Source organism: Vigna angularis, chromosome 1 (assembly GCF_016808095.1).
Source record: "Vigna angularis cultivar LongXiaoDou No.4 chromosome 1, ASM1680809v1, whole genome shotgun sequence".
NCBI classification, from domain to species: Eukaryota; Viridiplantae; Streptophyta; class Magnoliopsida; order Fabales; family Fabaceae; genus Vigna; species Vigna angularis.
The window spans coordinates 51,243,633-51,264,152 of record NC_068970.1 but is presented as its reverse complement, the minus strand read 5'-3'; the positions used below and the strand labels follow the sequence as shown (position 1 = coordinate 51,264,152).

Sequence of the window (20,520 nt, the reverse complement as noted above, 5' to 3'; positions counted from 1 at the left end):
TGTATGTATTTATGTATGGATTCAAGCAAGGAGATATCTTGACACTCCAATAATCATTTATATATAGTCAAATGAGTTATGTGGCGAGAGTAGTAGGAGATCGTAGTCTAGGAGTTTTTTGTTGGCCTAAGGCACAAACAGAATTAACCCTGTGAGTGGTAGAGAGAAACCTTTTTACAATGACTCTACAGTAGTAGAGGCTACTACAAGTACATGTCTATGGAGAATATGATATTAATGCATGTATTTATGGTTTATATCTATATGATTTCTTGGACTGCATTGTGTTGTGATACAACATGTTTTATTACTATACGATGTTTCTTTCACAAATTAGCTTATCCTATTGTGATTATTTGTCTTGTTTGTAGTTGTTTTTACATTTTGTAATGATCAACTTATCAGTGTGAACATATGAAGATGTAGGTATAGACACATCTAGAGGATGAGGAGCCAACAATTAAGTTGTGAGATGCTTAGAGAACATGAATGGTTAGTTTTGATATATGACTTTTGTTGGTTTAGTGTAACTTGTATAAAGATTATATTTTTATAGTCCTTATCTCTTGGACTATTTGTTTTGAATATTATTATGAAATATTTTATTTTATTAGTTTTATATTAATAAAATGAGAGGTTAGATTTAATATATATAATATATATAGTTGAATATTTTAAAACTAAATAAAATAAGACATTTTTATGAATAGGTATTATATGTTATTTTTATACACTCTTAATTATGTTGTTTTTTTTTCTAATAAATGCATAATATAATAGTGTAATTTATTTCTAAATATTAGTCAACTATTCACAAAAGTAAACTATAAACCTAATCCATTAAACTTAATTTTGTTAAGTTAGATTTTGTTTTTCGGCTATCCAACATAAAAAACCTAATCATAACTCGAAATAATAATTAGGTTAATTAATTTTCTTTAAAAATAATTTTAATCATTCATAAAATCTCTATTTATGGTGAATTTTCTGAAATAGGTTTCTCACTTGTTTTTTGTCTAAATTGAATCTTTATTTTTAAAATAAATTGAAGCAATTAGGTCCTTGTAACTAACACTGTTAAAAAAGGTTGTACGAGTCAGTTTGTGTTTTTTTTAATTATTTTTATTTTATTTTATTATATATTTTTTTAAAATAAAAAAATGGTCACGTGTCAAGTTGACATTGTGCCACGTGGCAATGGCAGTGTGACATGACATTGATAGTTCAACGTGTCATTGTCAAACCACTTGTCATTACATTATATTCAATTTGATCCTTATATTTTTTTTTTCAATTTGGTCCTTGTATTTTTATTTTATCTCAATTTAGTCCTAATTTTTTTTAAAAATTAAACAATTTTGTTTTTCTCCAAATTCAAACCAAATTTAATTTGTATATAAGTCTTTACAAATATTTTTATTTAATATTTTTAACAAGATTAAGTTTATTTATATTTATTTGTATATTTAGTTAATTATATAAATGTTAATTCATGACATGGAATTTCATTTTCTTAAAATAAAAAATTGAAGAAAATTTGGTGAAAATTCTAATTAATGTGGAAGATCATGGAAGAAGAAACTAGTTTTAATTATCGTTTCACCAAAATTTTCTCCAAATCTTTATTTAAAAAAAAGTGAAATTTCAACATGAATTTTCATTTTCACATCAATGAACAAATTAATGGCATGAAATTTCATTTCCTTAAAATAAAAAGTTGGAGAAAATTTTGTGGAAATAATGTCACAATGTTTTAAAGAACATAATTAACATTTATATAATTAACTAAATATAAATATAAATAAACTTACTCTTGTTAAAAATATTTGATAATTATATCAATTTTAATAAAAATGTTTATAGAGATTTATATGCAATTTAAGTTTTGTTTGAATTTGGGGAATAACAAAATTGTTTAATTTTTAAAAAACTAGGACTAAGTTGAGACAAAATAAAAATACAGAGACCAAATTGAGATAAAATAAAAATACAATGACCAACTAATGTAATGACACATGACACTATCAGTGCCACGCTACACTATCATTGCACATGACACAATAGCTTGACACATGACAATTTAATTTATTTAAAATAAATAAAAAATAAAAATAAAAATAATTAAAAAAATATTTAAAATAATCACAAACTGATACGTGACACCTTTTTAACGGTGTTAATACGAAACTAACGACAGTAACCTAATTTGTTCAATTTTTCAAAAATAAGAACCCAATTAAGAAAAAAAATAAGTGAGAAATGTATTTTAAAAAATCACAAAAAAATAGTAACTTTATGAATAATTAAACCTTAAAAATATAAACATAAAACTTTGTAATGTAGTTAAGAAAAAGAAAAAAATAATATATTCAATCTCAGAGAATAATAAAATCGTTATTTAATTATAGAATAATATTTTATATATATTGACTTTAAGTTATTTTCGAAACATGAAATTAAGTGGGATTATTGAGCTATTAGAATATTAATATTGTTTAAGATAACATTGTTAGGTTATTGATGGTATTCGAGATATTATTTATTTTGAAATTTCTAAGTTTTATAATGAATTTGTTATTAAACGATGTTTCGAAAGATGGAAAAAGAATATATATTTAAACTATTTTTTTATCTTGAATTCGAACCGAAAAACAAAAGAAAGGGAAAGGATAAAATATCTTACTAAAATTAAAAGTGCTTTAAGCAAGAAAAATCCAACACACTCACACACATATTTTGGTTAGTATAATCTGCCCTTTTCTTCAAACCTTTCCAATTTCTAATGTATGCATTTTTTTTAGTTGCATGCAATTTTTCAGTACTCTGGACGAACTCTCATTTCATAGTTGTTATCACACACAGATACATATACACATACACCTACACCCACGTTTAGGTGAGTAATTTACACTTTTCCAATTTCTAATGCATGCAATTTTTCTGAGTTGTGTGCGATTTTTCAGTATGGACGAACTCTCATTCCATGATCATCATGGAATTTCAATTTGATTCTCCTTAGGATTTGTTGTGTATAGGTTCAACTTAAAATAATGTGATATGGTACTTGTTTCGACTGAGTCGATGAGGACCTTGTTAAAACATACAAACTTACTGTCGAAGACGGACCGGGCGGACACTGCTGAATCCCACGAACCGAAGCAAGCTGCACTGGCGGGCGGCACAAAGATGGACGGTCGCTGCTCCACGCTCCAAATCGGGCGGACGTCCTCCTACTCCAGACGCTCGCTCTGTGCTCCAAGCCGGGCGGACGTCCTCCTACTCCAGACGCTCGCTCTCTGCTCCAAGCCGGGGGGCCGGGTACCTGCTAAAGGCACTCCGACGCTCAAGTCAGTAATATGACAGAGCGTTCTATAATGCATGCATGTGTTGCGTTCTAAGCCATCTGTCCAGAAATCATACCTGAGACCTTTATTTATACTGATTGTAATGGGCTTTTACCTTTTGGGGGCCTCAAAACGGCCCAATAATACCTTAATCTTTATTAAGAGCTTTAATGAGTCATTAGTATTTATGGGAATGATGGTTGGTCCGGGAGGTCAACCCGGGCGGGCGTTCAGTTTAGGAAGGACTGGACGTTCGGCAGTGATTCTTGGGCGGACGTGCCATCTTGGGCGGACGTCCGGTTCTTGAATGGCTGGACGCTCGGTCCATATTCCTGGGCGGACGTCCCATCTTGAAGGGGAGAACGCTCGGTCCAGTTTATTGGGCGGACGTCCCATCTTGAAGGGGAGAACGCTCGGTCCAGTTTATTGGGCGGACGTCCCATCTTTGAATGGGTGGATGTCCGGCTCTTGAATGACTGGACGCTCGGTCCATATTCCTGGGCGGACGTGCCCTCTTGGGCGGACTAAATGGGTGGACTGGTGTTTGGATTAACCGCTCGCTCGGTCTATGCCGGGAGGACCTGTCAGTACAGTACTCAAGGAGAATGTTAGTGGGCTCTTTTATTTAGGTAAAGGAGCTAAGATTTATAAGTTTTTTCTCTTCATTTGATTTGAATAATTTTCGAGAATTATGAAACTTCTGAGTATTTAATGTTGGAATTAAATTTGGGAAGTTTTCTTCTGTGTTATGGATTGGGTTTTGATGTGGGTGTAAGTGATGTGACCAATGTATGGGATAGTAAATGTGGATTGTTCGGTAGTTCTCATGTATTTTTGTGAAATTGCTTTGGCCTCTGACGGAAATTGAGGGTGAAAAGATGTTATTAGGCAAAATTTGGAAAGAGAGGGAAAGGATTGTGAAAAGATAACGATATTTGATAATATTTTTTTTTATAATATTTTAACATTATCTACGTGTTATTTTGTAATTGGTCCTTGTTGATATTTATAAGATGTTCTATCTAATAATATTTGTATGTTTACTTTATTTACATTACTTTCGGATTTATGTTTAAGTTTTGGAACTCTGACTGTGTTCAAATATAATTTGAAATTTGGATTATTTTAGTTTCATTTGAATTTTGGATTATGTTATAATTTTATTTGATATAGATAGAGGTGAAAAAATACAATGAAAGACACCAACATGAAAAAAATATATATATTCATACGTATTACCCGCATACGGTAGCTTGTATGTATTATCAATAAAATTTATTTATGGAAATTACTTACGGATGATGATCCGTATGTATCACCCACAAAAGTTGAATAGTGAAAAATTATTCACATATGATAATCCATATGTATTATCCATTGATCTTTCCCAAAGACCAAAAATTCGTATATAATTTGTTTCAGTAGAATTGTGTAGGCCGAGATACGTGTGCAATGAATCACCTCCGCTCCTTCCTCAGATACTGTGGTCGTCGCGTCTCCTTCCTATAGAAAGCTCTTTGGGAGAAGATGGGCTGGGTACCTGCAAAGGCACTCCGAGCTCAAGTCAGAAAAAGGATCAATCTAACTGTTTTCAGTTTACTCGAAGAAGAAGATATTACTTTCTTTCTTAATCTCTCTAGGGGAAAAACCTACCTTTTTTCCTTCCTACTTTGCATATTTATCTTAGTAATAATGAACCGTTTACCTTAAATTTCGGTCGGTTGAGAATCTAGCTCTAGAGCACACAGCCGTTATGTCGTGCTAGATATTGGGTCAGTTGACTCCGTGATTTGTGGCATTATAACCGGATATGTCTAACCGCTCTCTCAGGAGTAAGATGTCCATTTGGACCGAAACTGATCGACCGCCCTTTAGATCAATCAATAGACGATCGTTAGATAACGATCGCTTACGACGTTTGATGTCAAGGGAGGGGGAAATCAATCCTAGGATGTCGTTAAACGATCGTTCCTCTAAATAAGTGTACGATCGGTTAAGGACGACCATATGCTGTCTATCATCAGTGGTCGACTAAGTGGGCGATCGGTTAAGGACGACCGTATACTGTCTATCATCAGTGGTCGACTAAGTGGGAGATTGACTAAGTGGGCGATCGGTTGAGGACGACCGTATGCTGTCTATCATCAGTGGTCGACTGGGTTATTGATCGATCGTTGTAGGTATCCTACGCAGCAATTGATTATCTTTAACCTGGTACGTCCCGTTCATATGCCCGACTACCAATTGTGAGTCCATTCGACACTCTAGACGAGCGACCGCGAGTTCCTTGGCGAGGGTTAGACCAACAATCAAAGCTTCATATTCGGCTTGGTTGTTGCTGGATGGAAATCTAAATGTGATGGCCTGCTCCCCGACTAGACCATTTGGTCCTTCCAGGACGATACCAGCCCCTCCCCCCTTTTGTCCGAGGAGCCGTCCACGTGGAGGAGCCACTTTGGTGTGGAATCGTCGAATACGGGCGAGAGCTCGGCTGCAGAATCTGCTAAGTGTTGACCTTTAATGGAGCCTCGAGGCTCGTAGCGGAATCCAAACTCTGAGAGTTCCACCGACCACGCGACCATCTGTCCAACTAAATCAGGTTTGCGGAGGATCTTGGCGATCGGGTGATTAGTACGGACAACCACCTGATGACTTTGAAAGTACGGTCGCAGTCGACGCGAGGCCGTGAGCAGGGCCAATGCCACCTTCTCAATTTGGGAGTATCGTTCTTCCGCTCCCTGCAATGTACGACTGGCAAAATATATTAGCTTAAGGGAGGGGGTTTCCTGCACCAAAGCGGCACTGACAACGTGATGGGACGCTGCGATGTATAACTCCAAATCGTATCCAGCGACCGGTTTCGCCATGATCGGGGGGCTGGTAAGAACATGTTTGACAGCGTTGAAGGCTGTTTCACAGTCCTCGTCCCAGTGCTGGGTGGTGCCCTTCTTCATGTTCTTTAGGATGGGCCTGATGTGTTCGGCTAGCTTTGGAATGAAGCGGGACAGGGCTGTGAGCCTACCAACCAAACGTTGTACCTTCTTAAGGGTTTGCGGGCTTTTCATGTCGAGCACGGCTTTGCACTTGTCGGGGTTGGCCTCGATGCCTCTGCACGTTAACATGAACCCCAAGAACTTTCCAGCCGGTACGCCGAAAGTACATTTGGAAGGGTTTAGTCGCATGTTATACCTCTTGATCTGGAGGAACACCTCCGCCAAATCCTTTAGATGTTGCTCCATAGACTGGCTCCGGATAACCATGTCGTCAACGTAGACATCCATGCATCGTCCGATTTGATGATGGAAAACTTTATCCATAAGGCGTTGATATGTGGCGCGTGCATTCTTCAGGCCGAACGACATTACTTCGTAACAGTAATTAACGCGTTCGGTAATAAAAGCTGTTTTGCACTAATCTGACTCGTACATGGGGATTTGGTTGTACCCCGAGTACGCATCGAGAAAATTGAGGACGACATGACCGGACGCTCCATCTACCAACCGATCGATGCTAGGCAAAGGGTATGAATCCTTAGGGCACGCCTTGTTGAGGTCGGTGAAGTCCACACACATTCGCCATTGACCGTTAGACTTTTTGACCATGACTATGTTTGACAACCACGTGGTGTAGGTGATTTCCCTGATGAACTGGGCGTTCATCAGCTTTGTGACCTCAACCTGGATGGCCTCGCGTTTGTCCTCCCCAAAGCGTCGTTTCTTTTGCGCAACCGGGCATGCCTCCCTTAAGATCGACAACTTATGTGCCATGACGCCGGGGTGGATCCCTGGCATATCGGCTGCCACCCACGCAAATAGGTTAGCATTAGTTCGTAGCATACGTGCCAGATCCTACTCATCGTGTAGCGCAAGGCTCCCACCGATGTTCGTGGTTTTGGTAGGTCCGCCCCCAGCGGGAAGGGTTTGACATCTCCTTGGGGATGAAGACGTTCGTCTATATTGGTTCGGGGGTCCAAGTCGATCGCTGCTGTTTCAGCTCCTCTCGCCCTTCGAGCCGGCAAAAATGGTGTGACTTTAAGTCCTGCGACGTAACACTGTCGAGCCGTTCGTTGATCGGCCCTGACAGTACAGATGGTACCTCGCTCGGTAGGGAATTTCATGGCCAAATGAGGCGTGGACACAATGGCTCCAAATGCGTTCAAGCATGATCGGCCTATTAAAGCATTGTACGAGGTATTGGCCTCTACCAATAGGAACCTGACTCGAAGTTCTGGGGCATCTCGGCATGTTCCGAGTCGAGTTCGTAGGTCTAGGTACCCTCGTGTATCGACTCTTTCCCCTGAGAAGCCTACAATTTGTTTGTTAGAAGGGGCTATTAGATCCTCGGACAAGTCCATCTTTTTGAAGGTGGACCAATATAATATGTTGACCGAACTACCCTGATCGACGAGGACCTTGCTGACATCGTATCGAGCTATTTTGACCGTGACGTCCATGGGGTCATCATGATCAGGGTCGGACGCGTGGAAATCTGCATCAGTGAATGCGATATCGGGCATAGATCAACGTTGCCGATCTACCATGTTCACCGACTTGAGTTGCCTCAAATGTCGCTTCCTGGCGGAAGTTGACGCCCCTCCTCCGGCGAAGCCACCGGATATGGTGTCGATTCGGCCTCGGACCGACCTCTCTCTCTCTGAACATCGGGGTTGGCTGCGGGATCGCCTTCGGCGTCGGTCATCCCTGGGAGGCGATCGTTTGGGACTTCGTCGGGAGGATTCCTTTCAGTGGAGAGTTGTCGCTCTGGAGGCTGTCCTTTCTTTGACATAGTGTCAACACCCAATTTCGTCCGGATTGACCAATAGATTTATTTTATTTTCATCATGAGTGTAAAATAAAAAAATAAAAAATAAAAAAATATAATAATAAAAAAAAATAAAAAAAAAGAAGAGCGTTCGTCCTCGCCCTTATGCGACCGTTCGTCCTCTGCCTTTCGCAGCTTTCGTTCCTCGCCTTATGCTACCGTTCGTCCAGAAGGGACAACTCGACCGTTCGGCTATTCGTTCATTTAGGACGTTCGTCCTCCGCTTCAACCGGTCGGTCATCCTCAAGCGTTCACTATTCGACCGTTCGGCCTTTCGTTCATTTTGGACGTTTGTCCTCAGTTCAACCGTTCGGTCGTCCACTAGCATTTTAACCGTTCGGCCGCTCGTCCTCAATTGTTAGGCCTCACAAGTTTACCGTTCGGTCAACATTTGAACGTTCAGGCTCCAAGATATTTGTCTTCAGCGTTCGTAGGATTATTGCTTATTTTCTTCCTGCGTTCGGTTTTGAATGCTCGTCCTATGCCGTGTGCGACCGCTCGTCCAATTCGTTCTCCCTCTTGTCTGCCGCTCGCCCATTTAGCTCCGCCTTTTCGGCCGTTCGGCATTAAACCATTCAACCTCAATGAAGTTCGGACGCTCGTTTCCTAGCCTCAATCGTTCGGTCATTTTCTTCCAGCGTTCGGTTTGTTCATTCGGCCCAGCAGCAAATAACGATTGGCAAATAGCGTGTTCATGCACTCGTCCAAACAGTGTAGAATGTTTTTAAAATGGTCGTTCGTCTCAGTTGAACGTTCGTCCATAATTCCCACCAGCTGTTTCCCACAATGCTCCAATGAAGGCTGCCGACACTCTCAACGAAGCCGACAGTTTGCGATGGTCCACTTCCATCATCCCTCATTTAACAAACTTCCACTGATGTTTCCCACTTCACCAACCCTCTCTACCAAATTATTCCAACGGTCCCAATCAAAGCTACCGACAGTTTCATCCAATGAAGTTTGCCGACAATTTTCAGTCTTCTGGCAATTTAAGGAGTGCAGCCTTCGTCTCCAAAGGGGGGTAACCCTATGGATGAAGTGGGGCAATGGCTCCCTCTGCTCCTCTCATCCGTAACCACCTTCAAGATCCAATACCCGTAACACACTACTCTCCACCCCTCACCCGTAACCATTCCAACCACACTTCCTTTTCACTCCTAGTTCCTCATCTCCAACACTTACCATGGCCCAACCTCACCTCCAGCACCCATCAACCACAGCTAAAGACCCATCATGTTACTCTTCATTCATTCTTACTCCCTCACCAAATCATCGTTACACCTCACGACCCACACTTCACTATCACTACCACAAGCCACGGCCAACACCCAATCACCTCTCATATTTCATCTCCAATACCTGATAGCACACGGCCTAACCTCAATATTGGGTTTCCTTCTCTGAATAATCAACCATATTCAGTTCAACCATATTCACTTACCACAACTATCACATATAACCACATACTCCTTTATCTGCAAAAATTCAACTCAAGCAAAGACCGCGACCCCTCCGACAGCGGCGCTGGCAGTGGTGGTATCCTAGGCTGTTGGGTGGTGCAGTCGAGGCGGTTGCCGGCGTTGGTCGCGTATACTGGTGGTGAATCTGGGCCTTGCAAGCGGAGAAGGAAAGAGGACGTCAACGTGATGACCATAGGCAACCCTGGCGACGACCGGCGACGCTAATGAAGCCCTGGCAGCCGCAGTGACCGAGCTCGTGCCGACCAGCGATGCTCAGAGGAGAGAAGCATCTCTCTCGCGCTCAAGGAGTAGAGGAGGAAGGAGGCTTGATTCCGCGGCCGATAATGAGCTCGACGGAGGGCGGCGGCCCTGGCTGGGCACCGTCTTGGCTTGTAGCTGGCGGCGGCCGTGAGCATAAACTGGCGGGAGCAAACCCCTCCCTGGGTCACCATTTTTTCGAAGCGAGAAGAGGAAGAAAGGGCTGTGACACCGTGGCCGGCAGTGGCTCCGACGGAGTGGTGTCGCCGGCGATGCCGATTTGGCAGAGGCGGCATTGTGCGTGCAGAGGTGAAGCCACTCATCCGAGTTCTGGGCTGGAAAAAGAAAGACCTGTTTGTCATGTTTGCAGATGGAAGAATGAAGAAAGTGTGAGTAGATCCCTAATGGGTTTCTGAATAAAGACTCTTTGGACCTAGCTTTGGGCCACGTCCTTTCTTCCTACCACATGCATAACTCCATTCACACTCCACTTTCATTTGGGCTTAAGCTCACTCTGTGTAAATAAAGATAAAAAAGGAATTGGCCCTTACAAGCACATTCACCAGATGCACCTCTATTTTTCATGTTTACACCCCTAGCAGATCCAAAGTTGAAGAAGAAGAGTATTGACCCAAACAAAGGAGCTTCAATTTCACTCGGCATCCCTGGTTTTTATCTCTGTACCCCTATTCCTGTTGGGCTTTTTCTTTCGCTTTATTTTTTATGCTTGTTTCTTTTTTGGATTATTTGGTCTTTATTGCATGTAACCCTTTGTATAGTTTCCCACCCTTTTGTTGAACTTGTTTGTTTTGTTTTACATAAAAATTACAAAATAAAAAAATATGAACAAAGATAAAATATATAAATTATAAAAAATACAAAAATATGTTTTAAAGGTTTAGGCACATGTGTGATCGCACGCATCGTCCTTGTGCTAAAAACCTTTTCTTTTTCTTAATTAAAATTAAAAAAATATATTTTAAAGGTTTAGGCACATGTGTGATCGTACGCATCGTCCTTGTGCTAAAAACCTTTTCTCTTTCTTCAAAAACGCCAAAAATACGTTTCATAGGTTTAGGCACATGTGTGATCGCACGCATCGTCCTTGTGCTAAAAACCTTTTCTCTTTCTTCAAAAATGCCAAAAATACGTTTTAAAGGTTTAGGCACATGTGTGATCGCATGCATCGTCCTTGTGCCAAAAACCTTTTCTCTTTCTTCAAAATCCCAAAAATATGTTTTAAAGGTTTAGGCACATGTGTGATCGCACGCATCGTCCTTGTGCTAAAAATCTTTTCGTTCTCCTAAATAAAAAATACCAAAAAAAATATAAAATCTTCAAAAACTAAAAACATCAACATCAACAAACAATCGCCTGGCCAGAACTACGTGATCCTTGATTCTCCATCAAAAGTGGAGATACGTAGGAGCAAGGCTAGACCTTGTCAGGTTCACTTCCCAAAAATCCAAAATCATTTCCAAACAAATTTCTCAACAAATCCTTAAACAAAATTTTCAAGCAGTTTCAAATGAACTACGGAACCCTGATTTCTCATTCTGAATGGGAATACGTAGGAGCAAGGTCAATCCTTGTCGGGCTCAAAAAACTAAAAAATATTGTTTGTTTCTTTAGAGTTTTATTTTAAGGGAAAGTTAAACATTTTGAAAACTACATCATATTCGCGTATTTAGTTAAAGGTACTGCCTTAAGGCAGGCGTTGTAGGGTGCTAATACCTTCCCTACACGTAATCGACTCCCGAACCAAGAATCTGGTTCTAATAGACCATGCCTTATCATTTTATGGTTTTTCTGTAGTTTTCCAGAATAAACTATGGTGGCGACTCCAAAATCTCTTTTCTTAAAAACTCGTTTCTTTTTCCTTTTTGGATCGTCGTCCCGTCGCGATTCCAGTTGCGACAGATGGCGACTCCACTGGGGATGTCAGAGAGTCAGGCCATTTAATTAGATAAGCGAATTCGATGTGGTTTTTCATTATGTTTTTATTCCCTTTTTCCTTATCTATGTTTGACATGTCTACTTATTTGTGTTTATTTTTGCAATTGTTGTTTTACATTATAATTTCCCTCTACACATATGCATATCATGAGTGAGGCCCTATACTCGGGTCTGAGCGCAACTTAGAAATATAGGGGTTGTGTAGCGGTGTCACTCTGGGATGTACTTCCTGTCTGGCTATCGTGAGAACTCCAGTTAGAGTCTGTTCTCTTCATTTGTGTCTCCACATCTAGTTGATTACTCTGACTTTTGTGGAGAAACAGTGAAAAGAGCCATAGCTCTAGTGGCCTTGATTTAAGGATTAGGAAGCTATCCTTGTGAGTGCATATATTTGGCCTTAGAACTTTAGTCACTCAACCCTCGATAAGGCACAAAAGGGAGATTAATTGTTCAAGTTTGTCTGTCAGTCTTTTTCTTTCTATAAATGTGTTATGTTTCTTTTGATAAAAAAAAGAAAAGAAGAAAAAAAAATTGATAAATAAATAAATAAAGTTTGAATTCATAATTAATTTTGTCTCGGAATCATTCCAAGAAAAAAAAATGAAAAAATTACACTTTCTTAATTTTTGGGGCAACGCCTTTCTCGCTTGTGTATGGGATGAAAGCAGTACTTCCATTTGAGGTTCAATTAGAAGAAGCGGAGTGGGTTCAAGCCTGATTAAATTAACTCGATTTCATAAAAAAAAAGGAAAGAAAAAAGGGGGTTAACGGTAGTGTGCCAGGGGCAATTGTACTAAGAACGAATCGCAAGAATGAAAAAAAATGTAAATATTTTGGGGCAATATGGATCATCTAATACATCATTTTTTCATACAAATAAAACGCAAATTGTTGTATCCTTCAAAAAAAAAAATTTTTTTTTATGAAAACAAATAAAAAAAATCAAAATTTCAAAATAAAAAAATGAAAGAAATGTTCAAACAATTTTTAAGCCCATTTTGGCCCAGTTACATACATAATTTTTAATAAAAACACAAAGAAGTTTTTCTCTTAATATGTTTAATATTGTTCATATTTTATTAGAAAAATGGTGCCATGAAAAAAAAAACATTTTGTTTTTCAAACATTTAAATAAAAAAAAATCGAACTTTCTCATATCAGTTTTTTATGGCCCCCTAAGCCTAGCTCACACTGGCCCCTAAGCCCAGCTCACACTGGCCCCCTAAGCCCAGCTCACACTGGCCCCCTAAGCCCAGCTCACACTGGCCCCCTAAGCCCAGCTCACACTGGCCCCCTAAGCCCAGCTCACACGGGCCCCCTAAGCCCAGCTCACACTGGCCCCCTAAGCCCAGCTCACACTGGCCCCTAAGCCCAGCTCACACTGGCCCCCTAAGCCCAGCTCACACTGGCCCTCTAAGCCCAGCTCACACTGGCCCCCAAGCCCAGTTTTCATACTGGCCGCCAAACCTAATTTTCTCTAAGAAAAAAAAAATCTGTTTTTCAACTAGTATCATCATTTTCCTTTTCATATTACTTTTCTTCATGCATAAAACCAAAAAAAATATGCAAAAGTTGAGTCAATTATTTTTGATTGTGTAAGAGATGTCATAATCTCCTGGAGTCAAATGATCAAGTCACATTTTCTTAAGAGATATCTGTGTATGCATTGCTTGAAAACATCATCCTTCAACCTCCACTAAACCGGAGATTGACCAAATCATGTTCTTGAGCCCAAATAATAAACACAAAGTTTTACACTGGGGCAGATTTTCCATTACCTCCACTGGCTTTCATTTGGGAGATTCCTAAATCTGTTAGGACAAAACAAAAACAAGGAAAAAATGAATAAATAAAAAAAATGAATGACTCTTGTTAAGATCATTTAGTCTTGTCTCCTAATTAATCTTTTGAAAATAAAGCAATCAAAATTTGAAATGATGTGTGGCCATCTTTCTTCATCCAAAAACAAAAAACAAAATATATCCTTTGATACCAAATTTGAGCCAATGAGAAATTTCTTTTCAAAATTTACCCAAACAAGGGTTACCATCACAGTAGAAGTCGACTCAGATTGCAAAAGAACACACTTAGTGATCAAATGAAGAGAATTCCTCAAAAGTGAAGCAAAAATGGAAAGAATCACGAAGTGATGGCAAACAAAGAATGAAATTTGAGAAAGGGCAAAATAGTCAAAACAGATTTGACGAGTAGCTGATACAAGGTGTAGATGTAACTCTTGTTTCAAATAACCCACAAAAATTTATTTGGGCCTTTATATCTTTTCTTTCAATACCCTTCAGCCCAAGCCACATTACAAGCCCAATAAAAGTCCACACAGATTGAATAATGGTTGCTTAAATTTTCATAAAGCTTAATTTTGAGACAAGATAAAATGACTAACAATGCAGTTGTAAAAAAAAATGAAAAAAAAACAACAAATGTCCTCGGAAGAAGGGAACTCCCTATCAATCAAGATTATACAAAGGAAAATCAAGCCAATTAGGGCAATCCTTTCAAGCCAATCATTTCCATATACATCACAAATTCATATCCCATTCAAACTCTTCCCCCGATTCCCAAACTAGGGGGCAATTTTGGGCAACTTTATGATTTTCATATGTTTTGGCCAATTCAAAATATTGGGCAACTTTGTTAGTCTCACATTTGTTTCATCTGTATATTCAAGGTTCGTACCAAGACCGGGGCATCCATTGTTGGGCCTCTTAGATTTGTCCGCACTGAAATTCATAGATCCACCCTCAAAACAGGGGCAGACACTTTGGGGTTTTGTATGATTTTGAGTCCATCTTATCATTCGTAAACCCAAAGTGGGGGGCAACCTCGTTTTGAACCTCGCTTAATTGACTCATACCCAAAACTAGGGACAACTCTGTGAGTTTCATGTGTTTTGACCCATTCAAAATATTGGGCGTCTTTGTTAATCTTTCATCTGAATATTCAAAGCTCATACAAAGACTGGGGCATCCCTTGCTGGGCCTCGCATGATCTTGGTTCGCCCCGAACTTCAAAAATCCATCACCACTAAAATTGGGGCAATTTGTATATCTCACATAATATTCTCACTCTCTGATTCATGACTTATCCCCTCACATTCCTTTTCCCAAACACTAAACCGGGGTAACCTTTGAGTATATCATATTTCACATTGACATTTGCATATTACATCTTCATTGATGATTGTATGAGGAATGATGTGCCCAAGATGTCATCTCAGTCTCCTCTAAACCCTTCGAAAAATCTTTCTTACCATTTTAACCAACTTCTGAGTATCTACGACTTCACATTGGAATTTGTAATTGTTTTAAGGAGTAAGAGGCCCAAGTAGCCAACCCGGTACTCTCCAAATGCCTCCACACATTTGTCCCAATCCTTGATATCAGGCATGCATACACTGATGTTTCAAAAGAAAATGTTGAGCGCACAAGTTTGAACATTTGACTTTTAGAATTTAACATCCATCGTAAAAATAAAATGAAGGTCTAAATCTTCATAAATTTGATGATTTCAAAGAAAACAAATTGACTCAATAAAAAAAGTGTCATAGTTTCATAATCTTCCAGTAAAACAAAAACAAAAAAAAATCACGAGTCAACATCATGTACATATTTTCAAAAACTTTGAATTTGTTTTCGTAAATATTCACCAAATCTTCTTCCTTCAAAAAAAAAAAAAATCATCAACATACAACAAAGTTTTCTCCTCAAATTTCAAAATTTACATCAACCATATTTCTCTTACATATCGAGATTTCAAATCCTTGTACAAAAATGCAACACTTTGTTTATTGATTTCAAAACTTTCAAAAAAAATTCATCAAAGTCAACATCATGTACATATTTTCAAAAAACTTTGAATTTGTTTTCGTAAATATTTATCAAATCTTCTTCCTTCAAAAAGACAAAAAAATCAACATGCATCAAAGCTTTCTCCTGCAATTTCCAAATTTACATCAACCATGTTTTTCATTTAAAAAAAAATGGACACTCATTTCTATCTCAAGAAATAAAAAAATCAAAAAAAAAATCAAAATCAAAAAAATCAAAATAAAAAAAATTTCAACATCTCAAAATTTCAACAAATTCAAAATTTCAATTTTCAAACAATTTTACTTTCTGCCATTGGTGTCTCGGCTCTCTGTAAGACAATGGTCGAGCCCAATTTTACTTTCTACCATTGGTGTCTCGGCCCTCTGTAAGACAATGGTCGAGCCCAATTTTACTTTCTACTATTGGTATCTCGGTCCTCTGTAAGACAATGGTCGAGCCCAACAATCAAACTCAAATCATTCACTTCCATAGGGTTGGTACACCCTCCACAAGGTTTCTACACCTCATCAACTTCATCCATAGGGTTGGTACACCCTCCACGAGGTTATTACACCTCATTCACTTCCATAGGGTTGGTACACCCTCCACGAGGTTTCTACGCCTCATCATCATTCACTTCCATAGGGTTGGTACACCCTCCACGAGGTTTCTCCACCTCATCAACTTCATCCATAGGGTTGGTACACCCTCCACGAGGTTATTACACCTCAATCACTTCCATAGGGTTGGTACACCCTCCACGAGGTTTCTACGCCTCATCATCATTCACTTCCATAGGGTTGGTACACCCTCCACGAGGTTTTTACACCTCATCATCAACTTCATCCATAGGGTTGGTACACCCTCCACGAGGTTATTACACCTCATTCACTTCCATAGGGTTGGTACACCCTCCACGAGGTTTCTACGCCTCATCATCATTCACTTCCATAGGGTTGGTACACCCTCCACGAGGTTTCTACACCTCATCAACTTCATCCATAGGGTTGGTACACCCTCCACGAGGTTATTACACCTCAATCACTTCCATAGGGTTGGTACACCCTCCACAAGGTTTCTACGCCTCATCATCATTCACTTCCATAGGGTTGGTACACCCTCCACGAGGTTTTTACACCTCATCATCATTCACTTCCATAGGGTTGGTACACCCTCCACGAGGTTATTACACCTCATTCACTTCCATAGGGTTGGTACACCCTCCACGAGGTTTCTACGCCTCATCATCATTCACTTCCATAGGGTTGGTACACCCTCCACGAGGTTTTTACACCTCATTCACTTCCATAGGGTTGGTACACCCTCCACGAGGTTTCTACACCTCATCAAACTTCATCCATAGGCTTGCGACACCCTCCACGAGGTTTTTACACCTCATTCAACTTCATCCATAGGGTTACGACACCCTCCACGAGGTTTGCACACCTCATTCATTCATCCATAGGGTTACGACACCCTCCACGAGGTTTGGACACCTCATTCACTTCATCCATAGGGTTACGACACCCTCCACGAGGTTTGCACACCTCATTCACTTCATCCATAGGGTTACGACACCCTCCACGAGGTTTGGACACCTCATTCACTTCATCCATAGGGTTACGACACCCTCCACGAGGTTTGGACACCTCATTCACTTCATCCATAGGGTTACGACACCCTCCACGAGGTTTGCACACCTCATTCACTTCATCCATAGGGTTACGACACCCTCCACGAGGTTTGTAGACCTCATTCATTCATCCATAGGGTTACGACACCCACCACGAGGTTTGGACACCTCATTCACTTCATCCATAGGGTTACGACACCCTCCACGAGGTTTACACACCTCATTCATTCATCCATAGGGTTACGACACCCTCCGCGAGGTTTGGACACCTCATTCACTTCATCCATAGGGTTACGACACCCTCCACGAGGTTTGGACACCTCATTCACTTCATCCATAGGGTTACGACACCCTCCACGAGGTTTACACACCTCATTCACTTCATCCATAGGGTTACGACACCCTCCACGAGGTTTGCACACCTCATTCATTCATCCATAGGGTTACGACACCCTCCACGAGGTTTGGACACCTCATTAACTTCATCCATAGGGTTACAACACCCTCCACGAGGTTTGGACACCTCATTCACTTCATAGGGTTACGACACCCTCAACGAGGTTTGGACACCTCATTCACTTCATCCATAGGGTTACGACTCCCTCCACGAGGTTTGCACACCTCATTCACTTCATCCATAGGGTTACGACACCCTCCACAATGTTTACACACCTCAATTCTGTTAGCCTTGTTCATATTTGTTTTAAATTCTGCTGTTGTTCATTGTCCATTTTGAAATCCAGACGAAATTAGTGTTTCTTTCTTTACTTAGCTTTTACTTCAATAATACGAAAATTCAAAACTTTCATATTATTCACCAATATCTAAGTAAAGAGGGGCAGCTGTCAACACCCAATTTCGTCCGGATTGACCAATAGATTTATTTTATTTTCATCACGAGTGTCAAATAAAAAAATAAAAAATAAAAAAATATAATAATAATAAAAAAAATAAAAAAAAAGAAGAGCGTTCGTCCTCGCCCTTATGCGACCATTCGTCCTCTGCCTTTCGCAGCTTTCGTTCCTCGCCTTATGCTACCGTTCGTCCAGAAGGGACAACTCGACCGTTCGGCTATTCGTTCATTTAGGACGTTCGTCCTCCGCTTCAACCGGTCGGTCATCCTCAAGCGTTCACTATTCGACCGTCCGGCCTTTCGTTCATTTTGGACGTTCGTCCTCAGTTCAACCGTTCGGTCGTCCACTAGCATTTTAACCGTTCGGCCGCTCGTCCTCAATTGTTAGGCCTCACAAGTTTATCGTTCGGTCAACATTTGAACGTTCGGGCTCCAAGATATTTGTCTTCAGCGTTCGTACGATTATTGCTTATTTTCTTCCTGCGTTCGGTTTTGAACGCTCGTCCTATGCCGTGTGCGACCGCTCGTCCAATTCGTTCTCCCTCTTGTCTGCCGCTCGCCCATTTAGCTCCGCCTTTTCGGCCGTTCGGCATTAAACCATTCAACCTCAATGAAGTTCGGACGCTCGTTTCCTAGCCTCAACCGTTCGGTCATTTTCTTCCAGCGTTCGGTTTGTTCATTCGGCCCAGCAGCAAATAACGATTGGCAAATAGCGTGTTCATGCACTCGTCCAAACAGTGTAGAATGTTTTTAAAATGGTCGTTCGTCTCAGTTGAACGTTCGTCCATAATTCCCACCAGCTGTTTCCCATAATGCTCTAATGAAGGCTGCCGACACTCTCAACCAAGCCGACAGTTTGCGATGGTCTACTTCCATCATCCCTCATTTAACAAACTTCCACTGATGTTTCCCACTTCACCAACCCTCTCTACCAAATTATTCCAATGGTCCCAATCAAAGCTACCGACAGTTTCATCCAATGAAGTTTGCCGACAATTTTCAGTCTTCTGGCAATTTAAGGAGTGCAGCCTTCGTCTCCAAAGGGGGGTAACCCTATGGATGAAGTGGGGAAATGGCTCCCTCTGCTCCTCTCATCCGTAACCACGTTCAAGATCCAATACCCGTAACACACTACTCTCCACCCCTCACCCGTAACCATTCCAACCACACTTCCTTTTCACTCCCAGTTCCTCATCTCCAACACTTACCACGGCCCAACCTCACCTCCAGCACCCATCAACCACAGCCAAAGATCCATCATCTTACTCTTCATTCATTCTTACTCCCTCACCAAATCATCGTTACACCTCACGACCGACACTTCACTATCACTACCACAAGCCACGGCCAACACCCAATCACCTCTCATATTTCATCTCCAATACCTGATAGCACATGGCCTAACCTCAATATTGGGTTTCCTTCTCTGAATAATCAACCATATTCAGTTCAACCATATTCACTTACCACAACTATCACATATAACTAGATACTCCTTTATCTGCAAAAATTCAACTCAAGCAAAGACCGCGACCCCTCCGACAGCGGCGCTGGCAGTGGTGGTATCCTAGGCTGTTGGGTGGTGCAGTCGAGGCGGTTGCCGGCGTTGGTCGCGTATACTGGTGGTGAATCTGGGCCTTGCAAGCGGAGAAGGAAAGAAGACGTCAACGTGATGACCAGAGGCAACCCTGGCGACGACCGGCGACGCTAATGAAGCCCTGACAGCCGAAGTGACCGAGCTCGTGCCGACCAGCGATGCTCGGAGGAGAGAAGCATCTCTCTCGCGCTCAAGGAGTAGAGGAGGAAGGAGGCTTGATTCCGCGGCCGATAATGAGCTCGACGGAGGGCGGCGGCCCTTGCTGGGCACCGTCTTGGCTTGTAGCTGGCGGTGGCCGTGAGCATAAACTGGCGGGAGCAAACCCCTCCCTGGGTCACCATTTTTTCGAAGCGAGAAGAGGAAGAAAGGGCAGTGACACCGTGGCCGGCAGTGGCTCCGACGAAGTGGTGTCGCCGGCGATGCCGATCTGGCAGAGGCGGCATTGTGCGTGCAGAGGTGAAGCCACTCATCCGAGTTCTGGGCTGGAAAAAGAAAGACCTGTTTGTCATGTTTGCAGATGGAAGAATGAAGAAAGTGTGAGTAGATCCCTAATGGGTTTCTGAATAAAGACTCTTTGGACCTAGCTTTGGGCCGCGTCCTTTCTTCCTGCCACATGCATAACTCCATTCACACTCCACTTTCATTTGGGCTTAAGCTCACTCTGTGTAAATAAAGATAAAAAAGGAATTGGCCCTTACAAGCACATTCACCAGATGCACCTCTATTTTTCATGTTTACACCCCTAGCAGATCCAAAGTTGAAGAAGAAGAG

At 41.0% G+C, this 20,520-nt stretch overlaps 1 protein-coding gene across 1 annotated transcript; it reads right to left on the bottom strand.

Moving 5' to 3' along the window:
- Positions 1–6,754: 6,754 nt before the first annotated feature.
- On the bottom strand, positions 6,755–7,860 carry LOC108326436 (uncharacterized). The gene is made up of 2 exons (XM_017559948.2): positions 7,197–7,860; positions 6,755–7,140 (listed from the first exon to the last, which is right to left on the bottom strand). Exons 1-2 carry the CDS (start codon positions 7,858–7,860, stop codon positions 6,755–6,757), a joined length of 1,050 nt encoding a protein of 349 aa, XP_017415437.2.
- Between the last annotated feature and the right edge of the window lie 12,660 nt (positions 7,861–20,520).